Genomic DNA, 22,048 nt, shown 5'->3' with positions numbered 1-22,048 from the left:
CATGTTACTTGATATTGCTGTGTGTCAGTGTCTCCATATTAAAATTAAGACATTTCCATGGCCTTTTAGGCTGTCAGGATGGAATTAAATGAAAAGTGAAAAAAACTTAAGAAATTTTATGTGAGACACAGGAAAAAAATACACCTAGCATTGAAATGAATGCATATAAGAGTTATTCTGCTAATCAGTTTCATGATCACCTTGCTTTTAAAATAAAGTTGCCTAGCCAAATTTTTACAGCCCTTGAGGCCTAAAACATTACACGACTTGTAGCTACAGATCCCTGAAGGGGTTTTTTGTGTATTCTCTTCAATGCTGTACACAGCATTTATAATTTCTGTTGGACTATTTTTATGATGTTTACAATAATTTTTAATAGTAATATAAGTGTACTCAATGTTACTTACAGAAACAGTCTGCTGTTTTCTTGATTTTAATATCCCACAGTCTTCTGGTAGTGAAAATGGCTGTGAGCCAGAAAACAGTACACATGATGTGAGTTGGAGCAGAATGACACCCCATTTAATAATACTGAAAAGTTGTAGACTTTTGACAAATAACCTGAACTTAGCATGTGAGACATTAGGATAATTGACTGGATTATGTGGGATACAGATAAACTCAAGGATTTGGGGTTTTTCTTTGAGTACTGCTAGGAGTTTAACACCAGTGTGCTCTCTTGTGTTGCAGTACAGCCGCTACCAGCGCTATGGGGCCGAGGAGTGCGTGCTGCAGATGGGAGGAGTGCTGTGTCCAACCCCTGGCTGTGGGGCAGGTCTGCTTCCTGAGCCGGGGCTGAGGAGAATCGTCTGTGAACCAGGCAACGGGATAGGCTGTGGGGTAAGAACCCGCATTTTCCTTCTAGTGGTGTGGGAAATAATTGATATTGTGCAACAAATGCTAAGACAAAGGGGGAAAATGTGGTTGGCTTTTTTACCTTTTCCATCAGTGACTCTGAACACCCCTTCACACCAGAGTGGGATAGCACAGCTCAGTAAACAATTTAAATATAGCACAATGGCTTAGGAATGATGACTTCATTACATAGAATGTGTCCTTTCCATCATTCTTTGCTTTATTTGGTTTAAGATGTTGCTGAGTAGTTACAGCAAGAAATTGAACTGTGCAAATGAAAATACAAATGCACTCTTTCTTCTCCTAGAACTCAGCAAAAATTAACACGATCTTGAACAAACCATTCATTATCATAATAATTTTCTTTTACACAAAAAGGAGAGATAGAATAGCCTGTTTGTGACACTATAGTGACATTTCCTGTGCACATTAAAATACAGGATGAAAAGAAATATAGAAATATTTTTGTTAACCCATAAAATCGTTTTTAAGCAAAGGGAATGAACAATTAATGGGGGATTTATGGAAATCAAAATTGGATGAAACTTGAAAATACTTTTGCTAAGAGATCACTTCATGGACCATAGACATTTTTGGCAGTAGAAAAAGCAAGTACTTTACAAGAATCAAGCTTTGGGGAAAATAGATGTACGTAGAAATAAATCTATATATAAAAGAACCTATTAAATTTTTTGGTCAGAGTGACTAACTGGTGTTTGCATTATGTGACTCTTTCCATAGTAGGCATTATGGCAGAATTCCCTAACACTATGAGAGAAGGTAAAATATCTATATTTGTAAAATACTAGGATGCTCTTTCTGCTGTCTTTCTTGTGGAAAATGCACATTTTACTGTAGTTTTGATGTCCTCCAACCTGATACCATGGAAGAATAATAGTTTGCTGAACTAGGAAGTTGCAGTAACTTGTCTTCTTTGAGTAGGTTAGCATCTGTCGACCTTGGTAAGACTTCCTATCTGTCCATGCAGTGGTGCATGTAAAACAGAGTGCTGCTCAAATTCACTGAGCAGACATGGGGCTATAAAATAAAGCAGAATCTGGGAAAGTAATAAGAAACACAACTGCATAAACAAATGGGAATGACTCTAGATTAACAATTAGGGATTGTTTAAAAAAGATAAAGTCACATATAATTTTTATTCAGGTCTCTGCCTGGAAGTGGTGAAAATCATACTGTATTTTGCAGCTTCATTCATCATCATTCTGAATCTGCAAATGCCCTGTAAATAAAGTGTACATAGCGTAAAGGATTGATACATTGCCTGGTTTAGCAAACTGCTCTGTTTCCTTCTAAGGACTCCACGCTGTACTCGGTAGGGATCTGCAGCCTTGAGTGTAAGCTCTCCCTTTGTTTTGAATTATGTGATGTCTTGAACATTACGGGGTGCAATTCACTGAGACTGAAATGAGAAGCAGCAGGCTGGTCTGGAAGCCAAATTTTGGTAACGTTAAGGTCCTTCCTCAGAATCCATAATGGAACAGAGGGAAAATATATGCCTTTGAATCTTTCTTTGCACCCTATAAAGTGGTAACTTCAAGGAGGATTTGTCACAGACTTCCTGTGGTGAGAGTCCTAGCACTGAAGTCAGTGGCTGGTGATAAAGGTAGATGGAGGTAAAGATCCACCTTCAAGGACAGCAAGACAGTTAGAAAGCTATTTATTTTTACTCTATTTTAAGAAGTCATTTTCAGTGTTTTCTACTCTTAAACTATGATGTTGTTTTTCGCAGTCAAAAACCTGACCTTTTTCAGTGTGAAGGCCTTCCACTAATTTTTATGAAATTCAGGAAGATCTATTTCAGAGCTCAGCATTCCCTCATAAGAATATGCATGATTTACAAGCTCAAAGAAAGGCCCTCAAAGAGATGAAGAGTGTCCCTATTATCCATCCAAAAAAAAAAAAAAAAAAAAAAGACTGCAAACGATGTCTTGCAATACTTAACCTGTACAGTTTTGATTAGAAATGCATTCCTTGCTGAAGCTGGTAAGGAAAGAAATAAGGAAAGTAGTGGGAATCTGGAGATTCTTAATGAATATCTGCGTCATTCTTTAAGCTGTACTTCAGTTATGTAGAGTCTCTTTTGGGATATTTGAACCTCTGTCTTTGAATGATGTTCATATTTATAACAGCAGAAGTTATATCCAACATCAGTGGTCTGTTATTCACACAAAGCCCTTGCAGAGAAATAGTTGCCTTTTGAACAGAGCAAATTGATTGTTCAGGACTGAACTGGCTTGTTATGGTAGCTAACAACTCTCAGGTAGCTGAGGATTTTGATTTGCTGATGAAATGACTCAGGAGAGAGGAAGGACAGGTGGTCAAGAGAAGGTTGAGCCAGTGAGTGAGAAAGGGGTTCAGCAGCCATTTTAGGAAAGTGAAGGAGCCAAAAAGAGAGTAAACTAGTCACCAGGGAAGGAAGCAAAATAAATATTCCAATATTCAGAGAGATAACTGTGGGAGGCAGTCCCAAACATATAAGGACTATGACCAAAACTGAAGGAATAATGAAAAATGAGCAGGTGACTGAGCCAGGCTAGGATGCAGACATTTTGGATTCCTTGATTTCTTATTTTGTTATTCGGAATGGGAAACTAGAATCTCTTTTTGCAGAGGAACTGCCATTGGTATCAAACGGAAATCTCCAGGGGAGTGCTTATAATTTGCTAAAAGGGCCTTTGCTAAAGTTAAAAGATGGATTTTCTTTTGTCTCGGGAAATTTGGAAACAGCAACTTGCAGGGCCTAGAAAGAGTCTGGTAAATGTCTATAGAGAACTGTAAAAGATGAGGAAAGAGGTTTAAATGTAAGCATCACCATATGTACCCTCTGTAGTCAGGCACTGCTATCTATTCAGGCTTTCTGGCAAAAAGAAAAAAATACACAAGTTTTATTTTGACTGAATAGGAGCATGCAGATATCCTTTTAATGATTATGGATAGTCCTCACCTAAAGTCATGTTGTGGTACCACTGACTGACTACTGATGTCTAATCTTTCATATTTTTTATTATTAGCCACAAACTTATTAATCGATTTACTAAGATATTTACCATTATACACTATTCTACCTTCATTACCATGCATCAGATTTATGTTACTAACTTCTATTGCTCAGCTATAAAATCTTGACATATTTAATATTAGAAATCAGCAACAAAACATAGAAGATAATACATATTGTACCAACTGGCCTAGGTACAGTGAAAGCTGTGGTAAACAAGACATACAAAAGCTTTATGAATAAAGCATTTTTGTCTTGTTTCATATTGTATTGGCATATTGTTTGCTACTATTAAAGAAGCTTGGAGTTAAAAATCTTCAAAAGGGACTATACAACTTGTTTGTTTAGAAGTGTGCCTTGCTTTCTACACATACAACTCAGTTGGCTTGCAAAACATTTCTTGTCAGTATCTGTCGGTGGGATGATCACTGTCTGATGTGTAACTGCAGCCCAGATTTTGCATGCACAATGGTATGTTGTGCAGCAACAGTGGTAGATGTTTTGCAGCATGCAGTATCAGTTGACCTATCCCTTGAAATGGGGTGAGAAGGGAGATATAGGATAGGGGAGACAGAGCCTCTGCCAGTCTTTTCCCCTTGAGTTCATTCCTAGCATAGCATTTATAAGCACAAAGAAGAATGATTTCCACAGATTGATTGTTGTTTGATAATTCCTGGCTAGGAGACCTGACTCTTGAAGGTCCATGGAGGTCCTGAGGCCACTCTAAACTATACTAAGGTATTAGTGACATTTTAAAAGATCTTAGGAATAAACTGTCCTAATTGATGTTTTTTATTGCTCTTCCCTGAGATCCCCAAATGTGAAATTCCAATCTGCAAGAGGGTACTCAAATGTAGGTATTAAATGTGCAATGATAAAGTAAATTTTATAGTTTTGCAAGGAAAACACAAAATTTGGGGTTATTTAATCTCTTTTGCACCATATTTACTGTTCCATAAACATAGTGCATTGAAGAGCATCAAGAGATGTGTTCTCATCTAGGACAGGTGAAATTTTATGGCTGCAGACTACAAGAGGTCCCTGAAAAAATCAATAGATATAAATACCATGTCTTCCTTATAAATAGAATTCCTAGGCTGTTGTATTACATAAAACAAAATCCCTAAGGCAATTTCACTCTACCCAGCAATTTTTTCTCATTGATTTCTTCTTGCATTCTTCTTCCATGGCTAAGGAAGCATATGTCAAAAGCAATTGCACCATATTTGTAGGATTAATAATTGTCTGCCTTTTCAGTAAGCTTAATAGAATGAGGACACTAAAATAGTTACATGAGAAGTGCAATACATATTCCTGTTGTTTGCAAAGTTGGGGGGTTTTGTGATTCATCATTGTTTGTTCATGCATGTCCTAGCAGACACGCTTCATCTTCAATAATGTCTTTGTTAAACTCAGTGATTCGCATGTAGGCAAACCTCAAACACTTGGGTAAAATCTTCTGTTTTGAGGACACAAATCTGAATTATAAAAAATTCCAAGCAACAACTTCTTATTCACTTAATTCTAATAATTCAAATGATGATTTTGTTAGTTGTGTATCCTTCTAAACTTCTGGAGCAGGGTTGTTTGATTTAGGCTTTTATATGCCACCTGAAGTGCTATGTTGTTGTAACCCTGTACCCAAGATGTATTAAGAATGGTATGTCCCTGTAACCCCTGTAATTCCTGTAAAACCTATGGACTGACCCTCTGCTATCTTATTGGCAAGAAGGCAAGTTTCTCCTCCCCTTTTCCTGACCCTAGAAAAGACCCCAGACTTTGGGAAACTTCCTCTTTGTCCCCTGGATCCAGAATGAAGAAATAAAAGAAGGAAACCCCTTGGAAAAGAGCCTCATTACATCTTAATGCTGTTCTACATGGTATCATCTCAGGCTAACTCTGCAAAGTTATAAGAGTGCGGGACTAGCCTCAGGTGTTTTATCACTATGTGAATGCACCTATACTTCCTCTGGAATCTGAACCAGCTTGCAAATACTGTTTCATTTATGTGAAAGCATACAAGAGTTTTTGAAGTAAAAACAGTTTTCACATCTGGAAGTTATAAGTCTTTTACTGCGAAGTTCAGTGTTAAGGCAATGCACTGTCATGATCAATATGGATTTTATCTAATTCCTGTCCCTCTTGAGTTTAGTTTTATCATGTTATTTCATATCTAGTGTCTGGTTGAAATGTTTAGAAGTCTGACTAACCTCAAAGACTTTGTTTTTAAACAAAGATGTAGGTATAAATGTGTGGTTCAGGACATGTACTTTTGTTTCTCTGTTAGTAGTACCAGGAGAAGGTTTAATGTATAAAAAGAGAAAATAGGCAACTTTTGAAATAATTTGAGATATAAAGTAAATCAAGATGAGTAATGCTAATTCAAGACAACCTTTGAAGGTATTTGCAGTGAAAAAAATCTTTACAATTTTATAATCAGATGAATATAAGTTCATGGGTGAAGAAGGGCTGTATGTACAATAATCTGAATTTTTCCCTTAGTTTTAAGATGGGGATGGTAGTTGAAGGAGAAAGTAGAGGCTCTACGGTTTTGAAAAACAGAGGAATAATTCAGGAAAAAAAGACCTTGAGACCTTTATGTCATTTGCAAAACACTAAAATGGAAATAGGAGATTGCTGCTACCTAGTAGCTGTTGCAAAATTGAAGGGTTACTCCTTGTTATTACATTTCAGGAATCTGTCCTTGTTCTGTATGTCATTAAATTTTTGCTTTTAAGAGAATTCACCAGAAAGGTGTGACCATGGAAAAGGTAATAGCTGAAGATATTGCTGCGATTAAGAAACCAACTCACAGCAGAAGTGTTTCATAATATTGTATGGGGAGTGTTTTCAAGGGGAATGAAAATGAGACAGACATTTTCTATTATTGCTAAATGTTGAGCTGCTAGCACTGTGCCACAAGCTCTTAGCAGTAATCATGTATTGCTTTCTTCTATTGAGTGGGCACTCTAGCCTTCAGAAAGTGGAATTCCATCTTGTTGACACATTATGCTTCAGTAGCTGAGCAAGTTGTTCGATTGCTAAAATATGACAGGCTGACCAGAATTCTTTTTGGATTTGTTGGGGGTTTTTTTGGTACTGTTTTACATAGGTTAAAATTAACTGTAAAAGCATGGGGCTTTTTAAGATGTAGTAGAATGTTAATGTTTTAATGAAGTGTTTACCCCAGAATTGCACTGTGCAATTAACCAGCTATGTATTGCTGCCAAGGTGCATTATTTCCATTGCCCATGTCTTGCAGCACAGCCAATTTATCGATCTGGTGACTGATATAAAATTCAGCTGTTAGCAGTGAGTGGATAAAGCAATCTAGAGAACATTTCCATTTTTAATAATACGGATCACATTAGTTCACAGGACTTGCAAAAGAAAAATAAATACTTTTTATACAGGAAAAAAATCAATTACTTGCACATGGTTTAATAGTAGAAGAATAACTGCATTTTCTTTACATCCCAAATCATTAAATACTAACTAGAAAAATATGGTTAGAAAATCTGTGAATCTCTTCTATTCAATGTGAGCTAAAACTGAATTTTCATTATTTATTTTTATTGTTTATATTATTATTAAATATGATATATTATGCAATGACTTATATCACGTGATAAAGGTCTGTATCCTTTGATTTATGTAGAGTATAGCTTTTACCTGACTTCTGCATCATGCAGATATCTGGAAAGTGGCTTTGTACTTAGACATTGCAAATTGAAAGTGCAGTGTCTTCAGTTCTTTTTGCTTGACTTATTCTTCTGTGGCCTACTTGGTAAAATTTAAAACCATTAAAATCTGTCATAGGTGTTCCAAGACCGGATCAAGGGAACAGAGAAAAGAGGTAGTTACCCAGAAGAGGATGGAAGATGATGTTCTCTGTAATCTAGAGATATCACAGATATAAGATAACACTGTATTTGAGTCAGGGAAATTGTATTAGAGAAAACTAGGATAAAATCAAGTTCTTGCTTGTAAAGATAAGTCAAAACTGGACACACAGGCCTAGGAACTGGAGAGGATAAAACTGATGTCTGTAAACCAGGTCAGACTGGGATTTGTAACAATTGTTTTGCAGAAGACAAATGCTCCCAATTTAACCAATTTGTCTGAAATACGAGTGAGCTGAAGTTGCAAGTATTTGAGACACATTTTAAATTGAAGGCTGAGATAAAATAGCAGGTGGATTTAAAGTCACATCAGTAGTTAATTTTAGGATTTATCAACTAACACTTAGTCCTTGTAAACTGTTAGATAAAACAATCCCCTGGAAGGATGCTAGGGATTTTCGTATTAGGGATACCAAGCACTCGACTTTGTCACTTGTTCAGTATTTAGATTCCAGAGCCAAAGATGTCTGGGCTTCCATTTTCTTAACCTGTGGAAAGAGAACAGCATTTTACAGTAGATGCAATGAAAAAAATGTGCATACTTTAAAATACGCAGCTTACTCTAAATTGAATTTAGCAGATAGCTGTGGAAAAAAGACCTCCAAAAAAGTACCTTCTCTGGAGAGACTCCTGTTTTTAGGTACTCATTGAGTGTATCATGCTGTCATGCTGAGGTCAGGATAAATTGATCACTGAATTTGAAGGAAAGTCAAAATTTTCTCCCAGAGCTTATTGTCAGAGACTTGATATTCTGTGCCAGAGTTGGTGGATGAACTACATACTATCTCCAGGAATTTAGGGGGCATTTCTCACCTAGAAATTCCTTATTATTTGAAGAGACACAGGCTTTGATGATATCTTTGTCTATTTTGGACTATGCCTGTGGCATGGCACAGTTTAGTCTCTTGACGATTGAAGTGCTCTTGTCTAATTAAAGTAATTGGGCTCCATGTAGCAGTGTCTGGGTGATGTTTAATGGTTTATGATGCTCAGGAGATTATATTAGATGAACTCATAATTCTATCTAGTCTTAAGTATAATGGAAATTTATTATTGGAGAGAACTTGCAACTGCTTTTTTTTACTACTCTTCTCTTCAGCGAAGTGCCTAGAAATATGTGTGACAGTCAGGGGACAATGTATTATCATGTGGCCCATCAGAAAAGACATGGAGTGCAAAAATCAGAAAGAAAGAAAAATAAACTGTTAATGGATTTGCCAGTTAATTCTGCATGTATGAAAAACAGAGCTCTGTATTCTGTCTTCATATTTTACTGACATATAGGATAAGATTATTCTCCATTATTTGATAGAAAGAAACATTTTGCACCTGTAGCCATTTTAAATCCACCTGTATATCCTTCAGGTAATAGAGTACAAAGTCCTTGTTACAGCAGCCTGTCCCAGACCACCAGAGGTGCCTGAGCTTTCTTGCTTAAATAGTTCATATACTGTCTGCAGTTTCATAATCAGTAAGACAAATAAAAATGAATTTGTAAATTATCAGGACTAGGTGTTAGTGGAAGATTTGGTATGAATAAACAGATCTATCACTGAATCACTGGAGAAGGAACAATAATGCAATCAGGACAGGATGTGCTGCTTGAGAATGGCAGCCGCCAAGGGGAGGATTCTAATTTTGCAAGAGGCTTACTTGAGCAATCTTCTAAAAAATTTCTATATTTGAACAGGAAAGAGAAACATGGGCTGAATGCAGGAAATCACTTATAAATGAAAAGGGAAGTAAATACGAATCAAATAAACCTACTTACTGCCTTTCATACGAAGTTTCAGGCCTCCTGAAGCACTTTGGATTGTATTATTGTAATAAAGCAGGAGGTGCTTAATCAATGAGAAATGATGGAATAAAGAGCTAGGACCAGAACAATAAGACTTTAGATTAAAATGAATCTATTGACTGGCATTTTTAGCGTGGCCAGGATTAAAATTCAAAGTTCTGAATGCTAAAGAAGAATTGTCCTCATTATGTAGCTGGTATAATTCTAGCCTGTAGCCCAACTCAGAAGCAAATCACAAGATTCATAAAGTGAGCAGCTTACACAGATGTCTTTCTACTGCTTTTGTGGCACTTGTAGGCTTCATGCTGTTGGATGTCAGAGTAAAAAAAATGTGATAGAGATTTGGGGTTTAAGTCTATTCGGTGTAAGTACAAACATGAAAAACAGTTATTTGTGCCAGTTTGGAACTTAGAAAAATGAGACTTTTTTTACTAAAAGGAGTACCCTCAGTTAAAAATGTTTGCAAGCTTTTGTATTTCTTTATTAGTGGATCAAAGAAATACCCAAAGAATGTCTTTCTCAACTTTACTTTGACTCTGCAAATACATAAAATCTCATTAATCAGTCATGCTCTTGGTTCATTTTTGCAAGACTAAAACACCATTCTTCATGTGGAGGGCACAAAATGGTAGCTTACAAAGACTATGAAAGTCTTTGTGATAAAAAAAGGAATGACAGAAAATGCAGAGTACAAGCATGCCATAGGGATGGTATTGTGCATTGACATTTTCCTGGAGAATGTCTTTTGTGATGACAAACAAGATGCTGTGTAAAGCTTCCCAGTGCTCCTCTTGGGTTTACAGTTATTTAGGGTTTCTCACTGGATCTTTAAGAAAAAGCTTTTTCAAACACATTACAGTTACAATAGTGTGTTGGTGGGATGAGGCAAAGCTACTCCTTGTCATTTCACCAGTACAAGAGAAACGTTTATTTTTCATTGCACACGTTGCATTACTTCCATGTGCTGTGTAGAATCCAGGTTGACTGGACTCTGTAATGCATCTCTTTGGATTATGCTCTACAAAGAGTGGTATGAAATTGGCATTAAAAATATTTAAAGCATAGATAAATGTAGTTCTCATTCAAAAATTAATAACTTTTTAAAATAAAATTAGGTCCAACCGAGTTATTCTAAGATCAATTCCCTCACCACCCGTATTTCATTAAGGTATTTAATAATGATGTCGCATGCAAAACTTTATTATTTCAAAACTATTTCAAAGAGATAGCAAAGCCACCATTCCACAATCAAAGCTGATTTTGAAGTGGTGAAACAAAGCTGATTTTCAATTATCAGAGTCAAAAAAAGCATCTGAAAACTGTCTTGATTGCTGCAAAACTGCTGTCTTTTGAGTTAGATAACTCAAAACAAATAGATAATGCTTATGAAGTTTCAAACAAAATTCCTCTTCTAACAAAGCATAACAAACACAGCCTGAAAGAAAATATCTGGGTAAAGTTATAAGCTTCTGAAAGTGAGTTTAGAACAGAAGTTGCATCTCAACTTTAACAGTTGTATTAAGGTCACTAAGTTATAAGAAAGGGAGTAAGAAAAATGTTGCAAAGTCAAGGGCAAACTGTGAAAATAAAATAAAATGAAAATATAATGATAAAATTAAATAGAAGACATCCCTTACACAGTAATAACATTCTGAATGAAAAGCAAGGACATAGATTTGGAGAACAGTGACCAACTGCTATTCAGAGGAAAATAATAGAAAATGAGAATGCAGTGTGTTCCCATAAAATACTCATGGGAAAAAGAAGTAAAAATTCTGATAAGGATAATAAAATGTCTTTGAATGTAGGCCTTGACTAAGGGCAAAAAATCATGGGTGGATAACCAAGACTCAGTTTACTCCATTTGATCCTTATATTTTACAAAAAAATTAAATAATTCAAGACACACTTTTTTTTTTTCCAAAAGCTCTCACATTATATTGGCTGACAGTCGCTACCATGATAGCAAATCTATTTCACTGACACTTAAAAGGAATAAGTAAAAAGATAAAGAGAAAGGCTTAAAGGTACTGGTGGTTCACTTGTTGAGACTAAATTAAATGAGTGGTAAAATAGGCTGGTAAAACTGGGCCTTGTTTCCCTTAAGAAATATCAAATAGTAGTAATAAGTTTGGTATGTACCTCTGCCATTTTTGTGCCAGTAAAATGGTGCTCACATATGTAAAATTGGATAATGACATTGATAAGTCTCTTATGCACACCTGAAATAGTTATATTAAAAATACTGAATTTCAGACCACCAATCTAAATCCAGTGTCTGTCATAAAATATTGTCCATATAGTCTGCAAACAAAAAAATAGGTATTCTCATATATAAAGAAAGCTTTGTTTTCTACTTAATTTTCTCTTCAAATTAAAGTTAATGTAAGTTTTATTCCTTTGTTTTATTTAGGGGACTTCTTGTAGATCTCTTAAACACAATTATTGAAATTCCTTAGTTTTTATAGTAAGGATACTTATGTTAAAATCTAATTGAGCAACATCATTCTGAAAAAATAAAATAGTTGAATATACCTGTTGTTGGCATATACTTTCAGCAACTTTTGATGTATATCAGAAAGCTGAAAACTTAAACACCACCAGGAGATCAAAACTGAAATCCACAATTTCCCACTGGAGATAGAAGAGGGGTAAATAAGAAAGTGAGGGCAGCCTTAAGGTGAGGTATGAGAAGACATGTGGGAACTTCCTGATTATTCAAAACTCTCACTGACGCACCAATATATTCGTCCCTTTTACTTGACTCAAAGAGTGAGAAGTTGCTCCTCTATTTGTAGGAACAGCGTGGAAGGGACAGCTGCTGAGAGCTGTGACTTTATGTGAGGTTGGTTGTTTGATCCCTAGTAAGCAGGCTGAGATGGAGAATAGCAGATAGTAGGGAGGACGGGTTCTCCAGAGATCCCAAGAGAGTCTGAAAATGTGTATTCTATAAGAAAAGCCTACAATTTATTGCATCTTTTGATTGCCAGCTCTGGCATAAAGGAATAAAAGTATAGATGAGAGTACGTGTACCTTGGCTGCATGTATTCAGAATTATGGGAAACTACCTGCCACACCTTTGTACAACAGAGAGTTGGGATGATTAAAATAACCTGAACTGCTGGTGACATCCCTGTCTATGGCAGGGGGATTGCAGCAAGGTGATCTATAATATCCCTCCAAACCCCCCTCCCATTCTGTGATTTCATGAGCTGTGTGTAGAAGTTTCAGTGTGTGGGTGTGAAAGGAACCAGGGGACAACTGCAGGTGTGCACAGAGTGAGTGGTCTGTTAATTGGGTAAAAGCTTCAAAAATATGTTTAAACATCAATTGTATAAAGAATGGTCAGGCCATATGACCATGATATTTTACATGAGTTCCCAGTCATTGCAAAATTTTTTGTGAATGTATGTTGATTGGATACCAAATTTTGTGTTTGTAAGTATCTACAGGTATCATATTTTAAAATCCTTTTACACTAACAGGAAGCTTTTTCTGGGCCTGAAGTAGTTACCTAAAGTTATTTGGGAAAATGTTCTGGATTTGGAGATGGAAAAAAATGTTGCTGCCAAACAGTAGCATTGCTCTGAGCTAGAAACCCACCATATCCTGCTATGAGAGGAGTGACAACAACTGGTAATTGGTGAGTTAAATAAATCAAAGAGGGAATAAACTGTACAATAAATGTACAATGTAATAATAGCTTTTATATGCTGCTGTGGTTCTCACCAGTGGTGTTTTTATAAAATGCATCACAAGCTTTCAGTGTTCAGGGAAACACATTAGTGTTTTTGAATTGTTTTTATTATAAGCCATGCAAATAGTGTTTGTCCCAGTGGGGTATGACATTAATTATTAGCAAAAAGTCTCTTGCATGATATCAGTCCACACAGAATGAACAGTTCAGGCTTTATTTTCAGAGTATGACATATAACTATTCAAAAACTGCGTTGAAAAACATTTAACTCATGTAGAATATTCCTGCTGAAGAGGCGACACATGGCAGAAATAAATTGCCCTAATAACATCTGCAAAAGTTTTGTGATTGCAAAAATGTTATTAATGTAGTTCAAACACGTTCTGTTTCATTATGCTTCAGAAAAAAACTGCATTTAAATTCTTTCATATGAAAGACCAGTGGTCAACACCTGAAATAAAAAAAAAGTTTGAATCATATAGAGATAGATTTTTTAGAATAAGTCTCCTAGACAAAAGCGAACAAAAAATCGATCAAATGAAACATTGCTTCTGCAAGAGAGGCAAGAGGAAAACAGTGATTTCTGAAAGGTAGAAATAGGCATTCTTGTCTAACTAATAAGAAATCAGTTTTAAGCAGAAAAAGGGAGCTGATAAGTCAGTAAAGAAATCATAAACTCACAATGGTAAATTATCTCTGTGTAAAGGAGGATTAGGAAGTTTAAGGGAGACCAACTTGCTTGAATGATGAACCTTTTTATGACCTGAAAAGTAAGAAATACATGAATGCTAAATGTAAGCATGTATATGTTATTGTATCATTTTGTGCAGCTAGAAAAACAAAAGAAACACAGGTGCAGTCAGAAAGTGCAAGGTATGAAATAAAATATTTTTAAGAGTAAGTCTACCTAATAGTGTTCAGAAGGCTTTCCATAAAGTAAGAGAAACAGTAACATGAAAGATAAGGAAGCTTTTAGTTGGCTTCTCATTGAGAAGAATCTGTATCATTAAAATGCTTCAAGAAAGCAAAAGTGTTTACTTTTATGTTTAAATCTAAATTTAAAAGGTCAAACTTGCTTAGATGGTTAACAGAGCTAAAGCCAGTGAAACAGAACTAAAAATACCCACTGTGGTGGAGAAAGGACACCATAAAGACACATTTTAAATCCACTTCATTTGATGAAATATTTTCTTGTAGGAATGGCTGAAGAAAATCCAAACATTAGTCATCACCTCTAAGAATAGGGTAGGAAAGATTTTGCAAAGAGCAAAACCATCAAATCTATGTCTAAAAAGAGAAAAAAACACCATAATCTGAGATTTACAGAAAAGTGGTTTTAGCTTGAATTCCTGAGGAGAAAATGTACCAAATAATTAAACTACTAGTAATAAGAAAGATGACAAGAAGATAAAGTCTCAGGAAGAGTGAATTTAGCAAAAGTTTATCACATCAATGTAACTTTGCCAGATTAACAGGACTTGTAGGTAGGAGAGAAGTAGATGATGTTTTCTGTATTGATTCCATCAAAGCTTCTCACATTGCTTCATATAAAATTCACAAAGGTGAACTAGGAATACAAGACCAGATGATAATTTCATTAGGTGTATATATAATTACTTGGAAAGTTGTGTATAGACTATTTATCAGCATTTCACAATTAAAGCAGAGAGTTGCTTCAAATCTGTCCTGAGATTGATAGATTTTAGTATTTTCTCTGATGCCTTGAAGAGTGATTATATAGTAAGGTTATTAAATTTGCATAGGATATGTAGCAGGGGGACAGAAAACATTTTGGAATTCAATAGCAATTCAGTAAGAAAAAATATAAATTTTCTTATGTAGACAGGTACAAACAACTGTATGTTAAGGGGAAAAAAATGTGTAGAAAGAGAGCAACAGGGCAGAAGATGATCTGGGAGCACAACCTGCTCTTGAGTCAGCAGTGTGGTAGTAGAAAAGACCAATGCAGGACTGACATATATAAATCACAGTAATTGTTTCTCCTAATCCAAAATAACACAGCAAAGGAGCAAGAACATCAGCCCTGTTTTCTTTTCTGATGTTATTGTTCAGATGAAGAAGAAAGATGTCCATTTTAACATGCTTCTTATCCAAGAAAAGGGCCTTTGTTTCTGGCCTCTTCCCATTTCACTTGGTTTGGAAGACAAATTGCTGAGATATGCCATCAACAACTTCTCCATGGCTACTTGACTCTCTGCTCATTCCAATCTGTAGCAGACTTTGCTGTAGAAATACTGAGTCCCAAATAAAAGCCAGCTGAAACAGATAAAATCCAATAAGTGCAATATTGCAGAATGCCTATGTGCTGTCAGCAACTAACATATATAAACCTAAGGAGAGTCCATACCCATGGAGTCTTTCTAAATACTGCTTTACAGAAAGCCAGTCCTAGCTCAGAGTCACATTATTTTTCCCACCTCTCTTGTGAGTTCCCACTGCCAGGATTTGATTAGATAATCTTTTCTTGTTCAAATAGCCAACTGCTTATGAAATGGCACTGCTGATGCTTCATGATAACACAGAATAAACTAGCCACCATGTATAAAATCACTGTGGACATTGTATGAGGAAAGAAACATTGAACTTAACCTTTAAAAAAGAAATCTATCTAGTTCATACAGTCCACAGTTTCAGAGCTCCGAAATGTTTGATCTGTAGTCTGGAAATGACACAGGAAAGTCCACACTGTAACTAGTCCCATTCAGCAATTGATTTGTTGAAAATGTTCAAGGAAATTGTGGAATTTGAAGCATAGGATTGTGTAAAAGGCAGGAAATGGTGTCTGCCTGTCTTTTTTTTCTCATAGCAAAGGTCATTCACATTCTGTGAACGTAACTTAAATCTTGCAATTATTTTATTGTATTTCCCTTTGAATGCACACTGAAATATGGAAGCAAGTCACCATGACTGAGCTCCAGAAACCTTTCTATGCATGATAGTTCTTCACCTCTGTCCTTTAGACCAAATTGTTACTTTTAGTTGTCTGTCTTAGATTTAAAGATGCACAGCTGTACTCTGGTGTGTGTGTAGGTGCATGTGGGTTTTCCATGCCTTGAATCATTTGTCTTGTGGTTTCACCCTTCCCCCCTTTCTTACCAAATTCTATAAAAAACACATTTGAGGTAAAGCCTCCAGAGCTTTTATCAAGCAAGGGAAGGAGTATTTCAGTTTTTTCTTTTTCAGATATTTTCAACGAATTCTATTTTAAAACAGAAAAATGCTCTCAATTTTTTTGGCAAAATTTCGTATTTATCTTAAGTCTTTTGGGTACAGTTAGAGTCACTTAATTCCTTCCATATTTTATTTGTAGTATATTGGTTCTTCAGCACTTAGGCATTCATGTAGCGTTTCTATTTCTTGTGTGTATGTGTTCTTTTATCTTTCTTTGGATATAGTTCATTTTCTCACCTTGTACAATCCTCTCAAATGCAGCACTTACATCAAGTCTTCTTGTTGTTTTTAAATAACTCTGTTCCTGCTACATTAATTTCTAGAAGACTTTTTTTCACAGTTTCCCCATTTTATCTCTCTGTTAAGATGCACCTGTGAATTTACACAGAAAACAATACCTGTTCACACAATTCAGCAAAAGTTGCATTTTTGAATAATTGCTAGCACCAGAGAAGTCTTATTCATTGAAAGGAACTCCTGGAGTACAATTGTGTTCTCTATGGCATTTTACCAATGATATTTTTATTTTGTGAATCGCATAATCCTTTTCATAGAGCCTCCTTTTATTTTGGAATTCAATAAACAGTCACAGTGACTTTTTTTCTTTTTTTTTGCATGTTGCCGCTTTTTACAGACTTCTGTAGCTAAACCTTTCTATTTGAATATATGGAAAAGATGAGTAAGGAAAAGTATTAGGCTTTTAAGAGTGGAAGAGTGTTAATATCTGAGTTTTCTTGTCATATGAGTCTTTTTCCAAATAGTCTCTTAAACCAGATAAAACAAATTTGACAATCAAGTTCACTCACACCTTTTATTTAATCTGTTTTTATATTAAAATTATTGGAGTTTATGCCATAGCCAAAGAGAAGTTACCATAAATGGAAGTTGAAGTAATACTTGAATGACAGCAATCAGAATAGCAAATGTAATTTTTCAAAGTTTCTTCAATAATTTAAGAGGGTGTTTTTACACATATGCCTATATGATGCCTTTAAACAGTTAATAGAAATTGCACCAAAATATTAAGAGCAGAGAACTCCCTTCATCTTACTGATACCAGAACAAGTAATCTCATTATAGGCTAGAAGTATATTTAGGAATTGACTAAAATTCGTAGGTTTTGTATTGATTCATACATTTGACTATGCCTAGAAAAGCATATTAAACCATGTATTTTTGTCAAAAATCTGAAAATATTTTCATTTGGTTTTGAAAGGATGGTTGTATGGCTTGCAAGCAATATGCCTATAATATAAACTTAGCTTCTGAAAATAAATGTTATTAATATTTAACAACATTATGTCACATTATTATTATTTCTAATATGCTAGTTGTGATTGGTATTTTAAACGGGAATCATCAGGCAGATGGCAAAAGCTAATGGGAATCTTAACTGGGAGTTATTTTTACCCGTAACATCACTTTTAGCATTGGCTACTTTCATTCTTCTGGCCCTCTGCTTTGTTTGATATTCTAAGCAGTTCATGGTAGTTCCACTTTCTTAATAATGATAGCACCTCTAGCATGTAGTTTTTCACTCAGCTCAGCAGCATTTTTCTGGGCAATGATTGACTCTTCATGTGTTGTGTTTTTTAGATCTGATATGTCTGGACTAGTTTTAGAAAGCCTTATCCCCTTGTACTCTTTTAAACCTGAAAATATAATATGAAGTGAAAATGGACATTAAAAGCCAGTGATCCAACTTTCTAGCTTGCATTTTAATTTAGAGCTAATTTTTTTTTTCAAAGTAGCAAAGCCTACCCTTTCTGATCATGATAGGCAGAGTCAGATGAAGCAAGGAAATTATCTAGTTCAGTTACACTACCACGTGGCACAGTTTAACTGCAGTTGTTGTGTCTTTGGAACTTGTACTGAATTGCTTAGCATTTGATTGTGGATCAAGGAATTGAAATTAGTGACCAGCTAAGTGTGCAGTCAATAAGATTAAAGGACAGGACTGGAATAACTTCACAAGTTAACATTCTGGTTTTACTCATACAAGTGACCTCTGTAAACAGCTACAGAGAGAAGAATGGCACAAGTTCATTCCACTAAAATATTATTCATTAAACTTAAAATTCTTGATTTACATTATTAGAAATATTCTGTAAATGCTTCTTTAAAATTTTCTGAATTGTTTCATTTTTCAATGTGAGCCTGTCAGCAAAGGAAAGTGGAAGATTTTTTTTCTGATGTTGTGACTTACTCCACCACACATTTGGAGTGAGTGAGTACCACTTTGATTTGTTTACTCGGAGAGCTGTTTCACTCCATGTGCTTCAAAGCAATGGTGAAAAAAGCCTGGAAGTATCAGCTGCATGTTGTCTGTCATATATAGTGTCATTTTGAATGTGAAGATTAGTCAAGATTCAGGAAAATTGTAGTCACTGCTTATCCTAGAATGTTTTAACAAGCAACTGATTGGTTTTGTTACATAAAAAGACAATTTGAAGAAGAACTGAGCAGAGGTCAGAGAATATAAAGCAAATGTCTCGACATTTCCTTACCAAGAAGGAAGTTGTTAGGTTTTATGGCATAATTTCACAGGTGGTTAACTGTGTAGCTTCTAATATTTGGATGGGTCGTTTTTTAATTATTATTGCTCTCATATTCTTCATTATGCTTTGGGGTTTGGGGAAGGGGGATTTCTTCCAAACAGCCACTGCTTCCACAAACCTGTATTCTGACTCTACCCAACCTCAATTTAAAGTTACAGAGCCCTGAATGACACCACCTGACTGACACATGTGACACATGGGAGACCAGAAACAGCCTCCTGCACCGAGATACCAGTAGAGCCAGGGAATCACATTGTGGGTATTGCAGTCAACAATTATCTACAACCTCTTTCTTCTCAAATGACAGTACAGGTCTCTTGCATCATATGTTGGCTGTGCAATGGGCTTACAATGTATAAAGCCACCAGAACACCCAACCTTCTATTTTCTTGTTATTTTGAACAAGAAAATTATATGAATAATAGAGAATTGTAGTCAAAAGGGTCTCCTGTCCAATTACACTCCTGTAAAAAGTGTTTGGCCCTCCCCTGCAGCTGCAGGTTTTGTCAGAGTAGGAGTTATCAAGACAGCCTAGAGTTTCTTCTGCAACTGTGAGTTGCAAACCAAATAATGATGCTGTTTCTGTTTGTACCATCTGCATATGGAGCACAGAGGTACCAGTCAGAGGAGGAACCCTGGAGCAGGTCCCCTGAAGACAGAGGACAAAACTCACCCTCAGCACTTCTGTTAATCCTCATGCTTAGAGAAGATTTGAAGTATATTTAGTTTTGGTGAAGTCTTTCTCAGGGACCAAATCTCCCTGTAATGTCTTCCCGACCCTGGTAAGATGTCCGGACCCATGATGTAATTCTACACCTGCACCAAGGGGCACATACTGTTGTGCACAGGGAAACACTGTCAGAACATTGGGCCTGCACTGCTGATGGAAATGTTTTGAATATCCGTGTACTTGTGCTAGATAGTGGATCAGGGAATATTTTTTTCTTAAGCATCCTTGATCAAGATATCTAGATAAGGGGTCATAACTTTGCTTTATCATAGAGGAAACACTTTTCTTTTCCAGTTAAACACTGGTTTGCCCACTCCCTTTCCCTTATAGTCACCCCTAAGTCCCTTCCAATAGCCCTAAATTTTTGCCGTCCTTCTGAAACTGCCTCTCAAGGCAGTTTGACTGTAATGCCACTTAATCCTGAAACATCTTCCTCAGATTTTGAAAAGGTTTTCTTCCTAAAGAAATAGGTTCAAAAAAAGTCTTGTTTTCCTCTTCATCAGATGATGCCACTATTCATCCTTCAAACTCAAATCATTGCTTCACAAAACTAATTAAGATTTACAAGAATGCAGGTGCTGGTAACTCAGGGAATTCCCAATCCTTGTTTCCAGATAGTTGTGGAGACCTCTCCCCACTACAGCACACACTGTTTTCAAAGTATGACAAGTTCATGTTATTCCCTCCTAAGAATTTGCTACAGATTGCAATGAAGATTGGATTCTGCAAAAATAAAAACATGATTTACAGATTTTAAACACATTCACTATCAGAAAGTACATACTAAAAGTTCTATGCTCTCCCTGTTTATTAACACTGTTATCCTGTTATACTAGACATCTGTCTGAGCTGGCTGAATTTTTGTTCTGAAATTTGCCTCCACCTGAAAATGAAATGCCTGCCTATTGTTATTCCTGTCTCCTCAAGGTTTGCTCTCTCTTCTTTCCCTGCAAATTTTGCTGCAGTTCTCTAGAGAAATGAAAGGCCTTTGAATTGAAACTGATGCTCCTAGACAGTACAATGCTGTTGTCATCTATGCATTTACATTTTCCATTCTCCTTGACTTGGCTATTTACTAGAAATACCAGCATTCTGTAGCCTTAAGACAGAAAGAATGTCTTACACTGTGTACTTCTAGAAGCTGTTGCAATGCCCTGTAGGGCATCCTAACTGTTGTCCTAAATTGAGATGACAGTGTTGCTCATATTAAATTGCCTTCTTGCTTGGCTTGGCATGCTGGGATCCATATCTATTAATGCAGGAGTGTCCAAATGTCCTGCTAGGAAAGCAATTTGTTCCTCAGTAGGGTGTCAGGAAAGCAGCTGGTCTAAGAAACTATCAGAGGTGATCTTAGGGGCAAGTTGTGTGTTTCTTGATTTAATGGAAATTTTTACTGATCCATCTCCTTGCCTGTCCCCACCACTTGTCAACAGGGCAGCACATATCCATCTTCAGCCATCTCCTTTCCCTCCTGACAAGCCTGTCATAACTCTCTTGCGGAGAGACAGGCTTTCACACAGCCTGAGCCTCATAATAGACACTTCAACAACAGAAGACATGTCATTAATGGATTTTTTTTTAAATGCCCTACAGAGACACAATTTCAGAACATTCTTGCTAAGTACCAGTTTTTAAACCTCCACTCGGAGAGAGAGACTCTCACAAATTGAGGTTTATTTTTGTCCCTCTTCTCTTTTTGCACGCATGCCATAAAATATTTTAACCCCTTGAGTAACGTTTATCACTTTGTCGTTTTTTCCATTTATTTTCTAAATTAGATTTTAACTCAACTAATGAAAGAGAAATGTGAATTTTCTGGAGTCTCATTCAAAGGCTTGTTAATGTTATGTTAGCTTTTGTTTGAGAGAATTATTATGGTGGTGACTACATTTATGAAGCTAGACTATGGTTATGGCAGAAATAATTTTCTAATGATCTTAAGAGGAAGCAGAGCACCAGTAGGGTATGACAGCCTATATCTTTATGTCTGTAGTTGCATCGTGATATAGGCAAGTACAACATGAGCTGTATGATACAATTTGCTAATAAATAAGGGGCATGCATATTAAAGAATACTTATTAATTAGGTCTGCTTTAAAAGTTCTTAAGGGCTACACATAGCTGTAGCAAACCTCCCTTAGAGATCATGATCATTATGTCATAGAATAAATCAGAAGTTCTGTCAATAAATTTTGGAATAAGAAGCATGTAAATATTCTGTGAGAGCTAAAATATTTTTTTTCTAAGATGCAAAACAATAGTTTGAACTCTCAATGTAATGAGGTTCAGTAAAGGAA

At 35.9% G+C, this 22,048-nt stretch overlaps 1 protein-coding gene across 2 annotated transcripts in view; it reads left to right on the top strand.

Annotated features, from left to right (window-relative positions):
* Positions 1-22,048, top strand: part of PRKN (parkin RBR E3 ubiquitin protein ligase) — a 702,734-nt gene that overhangs the window by 591,902 nt on the left and 88,784 nt on the right. For both annotated transcript variants that reach the window (XM_033056630.1, XM_033056631.2), the window contains exon 9: positions 691-840. In XM_033056630.1, coding sequence (XP_032912521.1) covers positions 691-840 — 150 coding nt within the window. The remainder of the gene's footprint in view (positions 1-690; positions 841-22,048) is intronic.

This window comes from Catharus ustulatus, chromosome 3 (assembly GCF_009819885.2).
Source record: "Catharus ustulatus isolate bCatUst1 chromosome 3, bCatUst1.pri.v2, whole genome shotgun sequence".
Lineage (NCBI taxonomy): Eukaryota > Metazoa > Chordata > Aves > Passeriformes > Turdidae > Catharus > Catharus ustulatus.
Note: the sequence above shows the minus strand (reverse complement) of the source record. Positions and strands in the feature narration are given on the sequence as shown.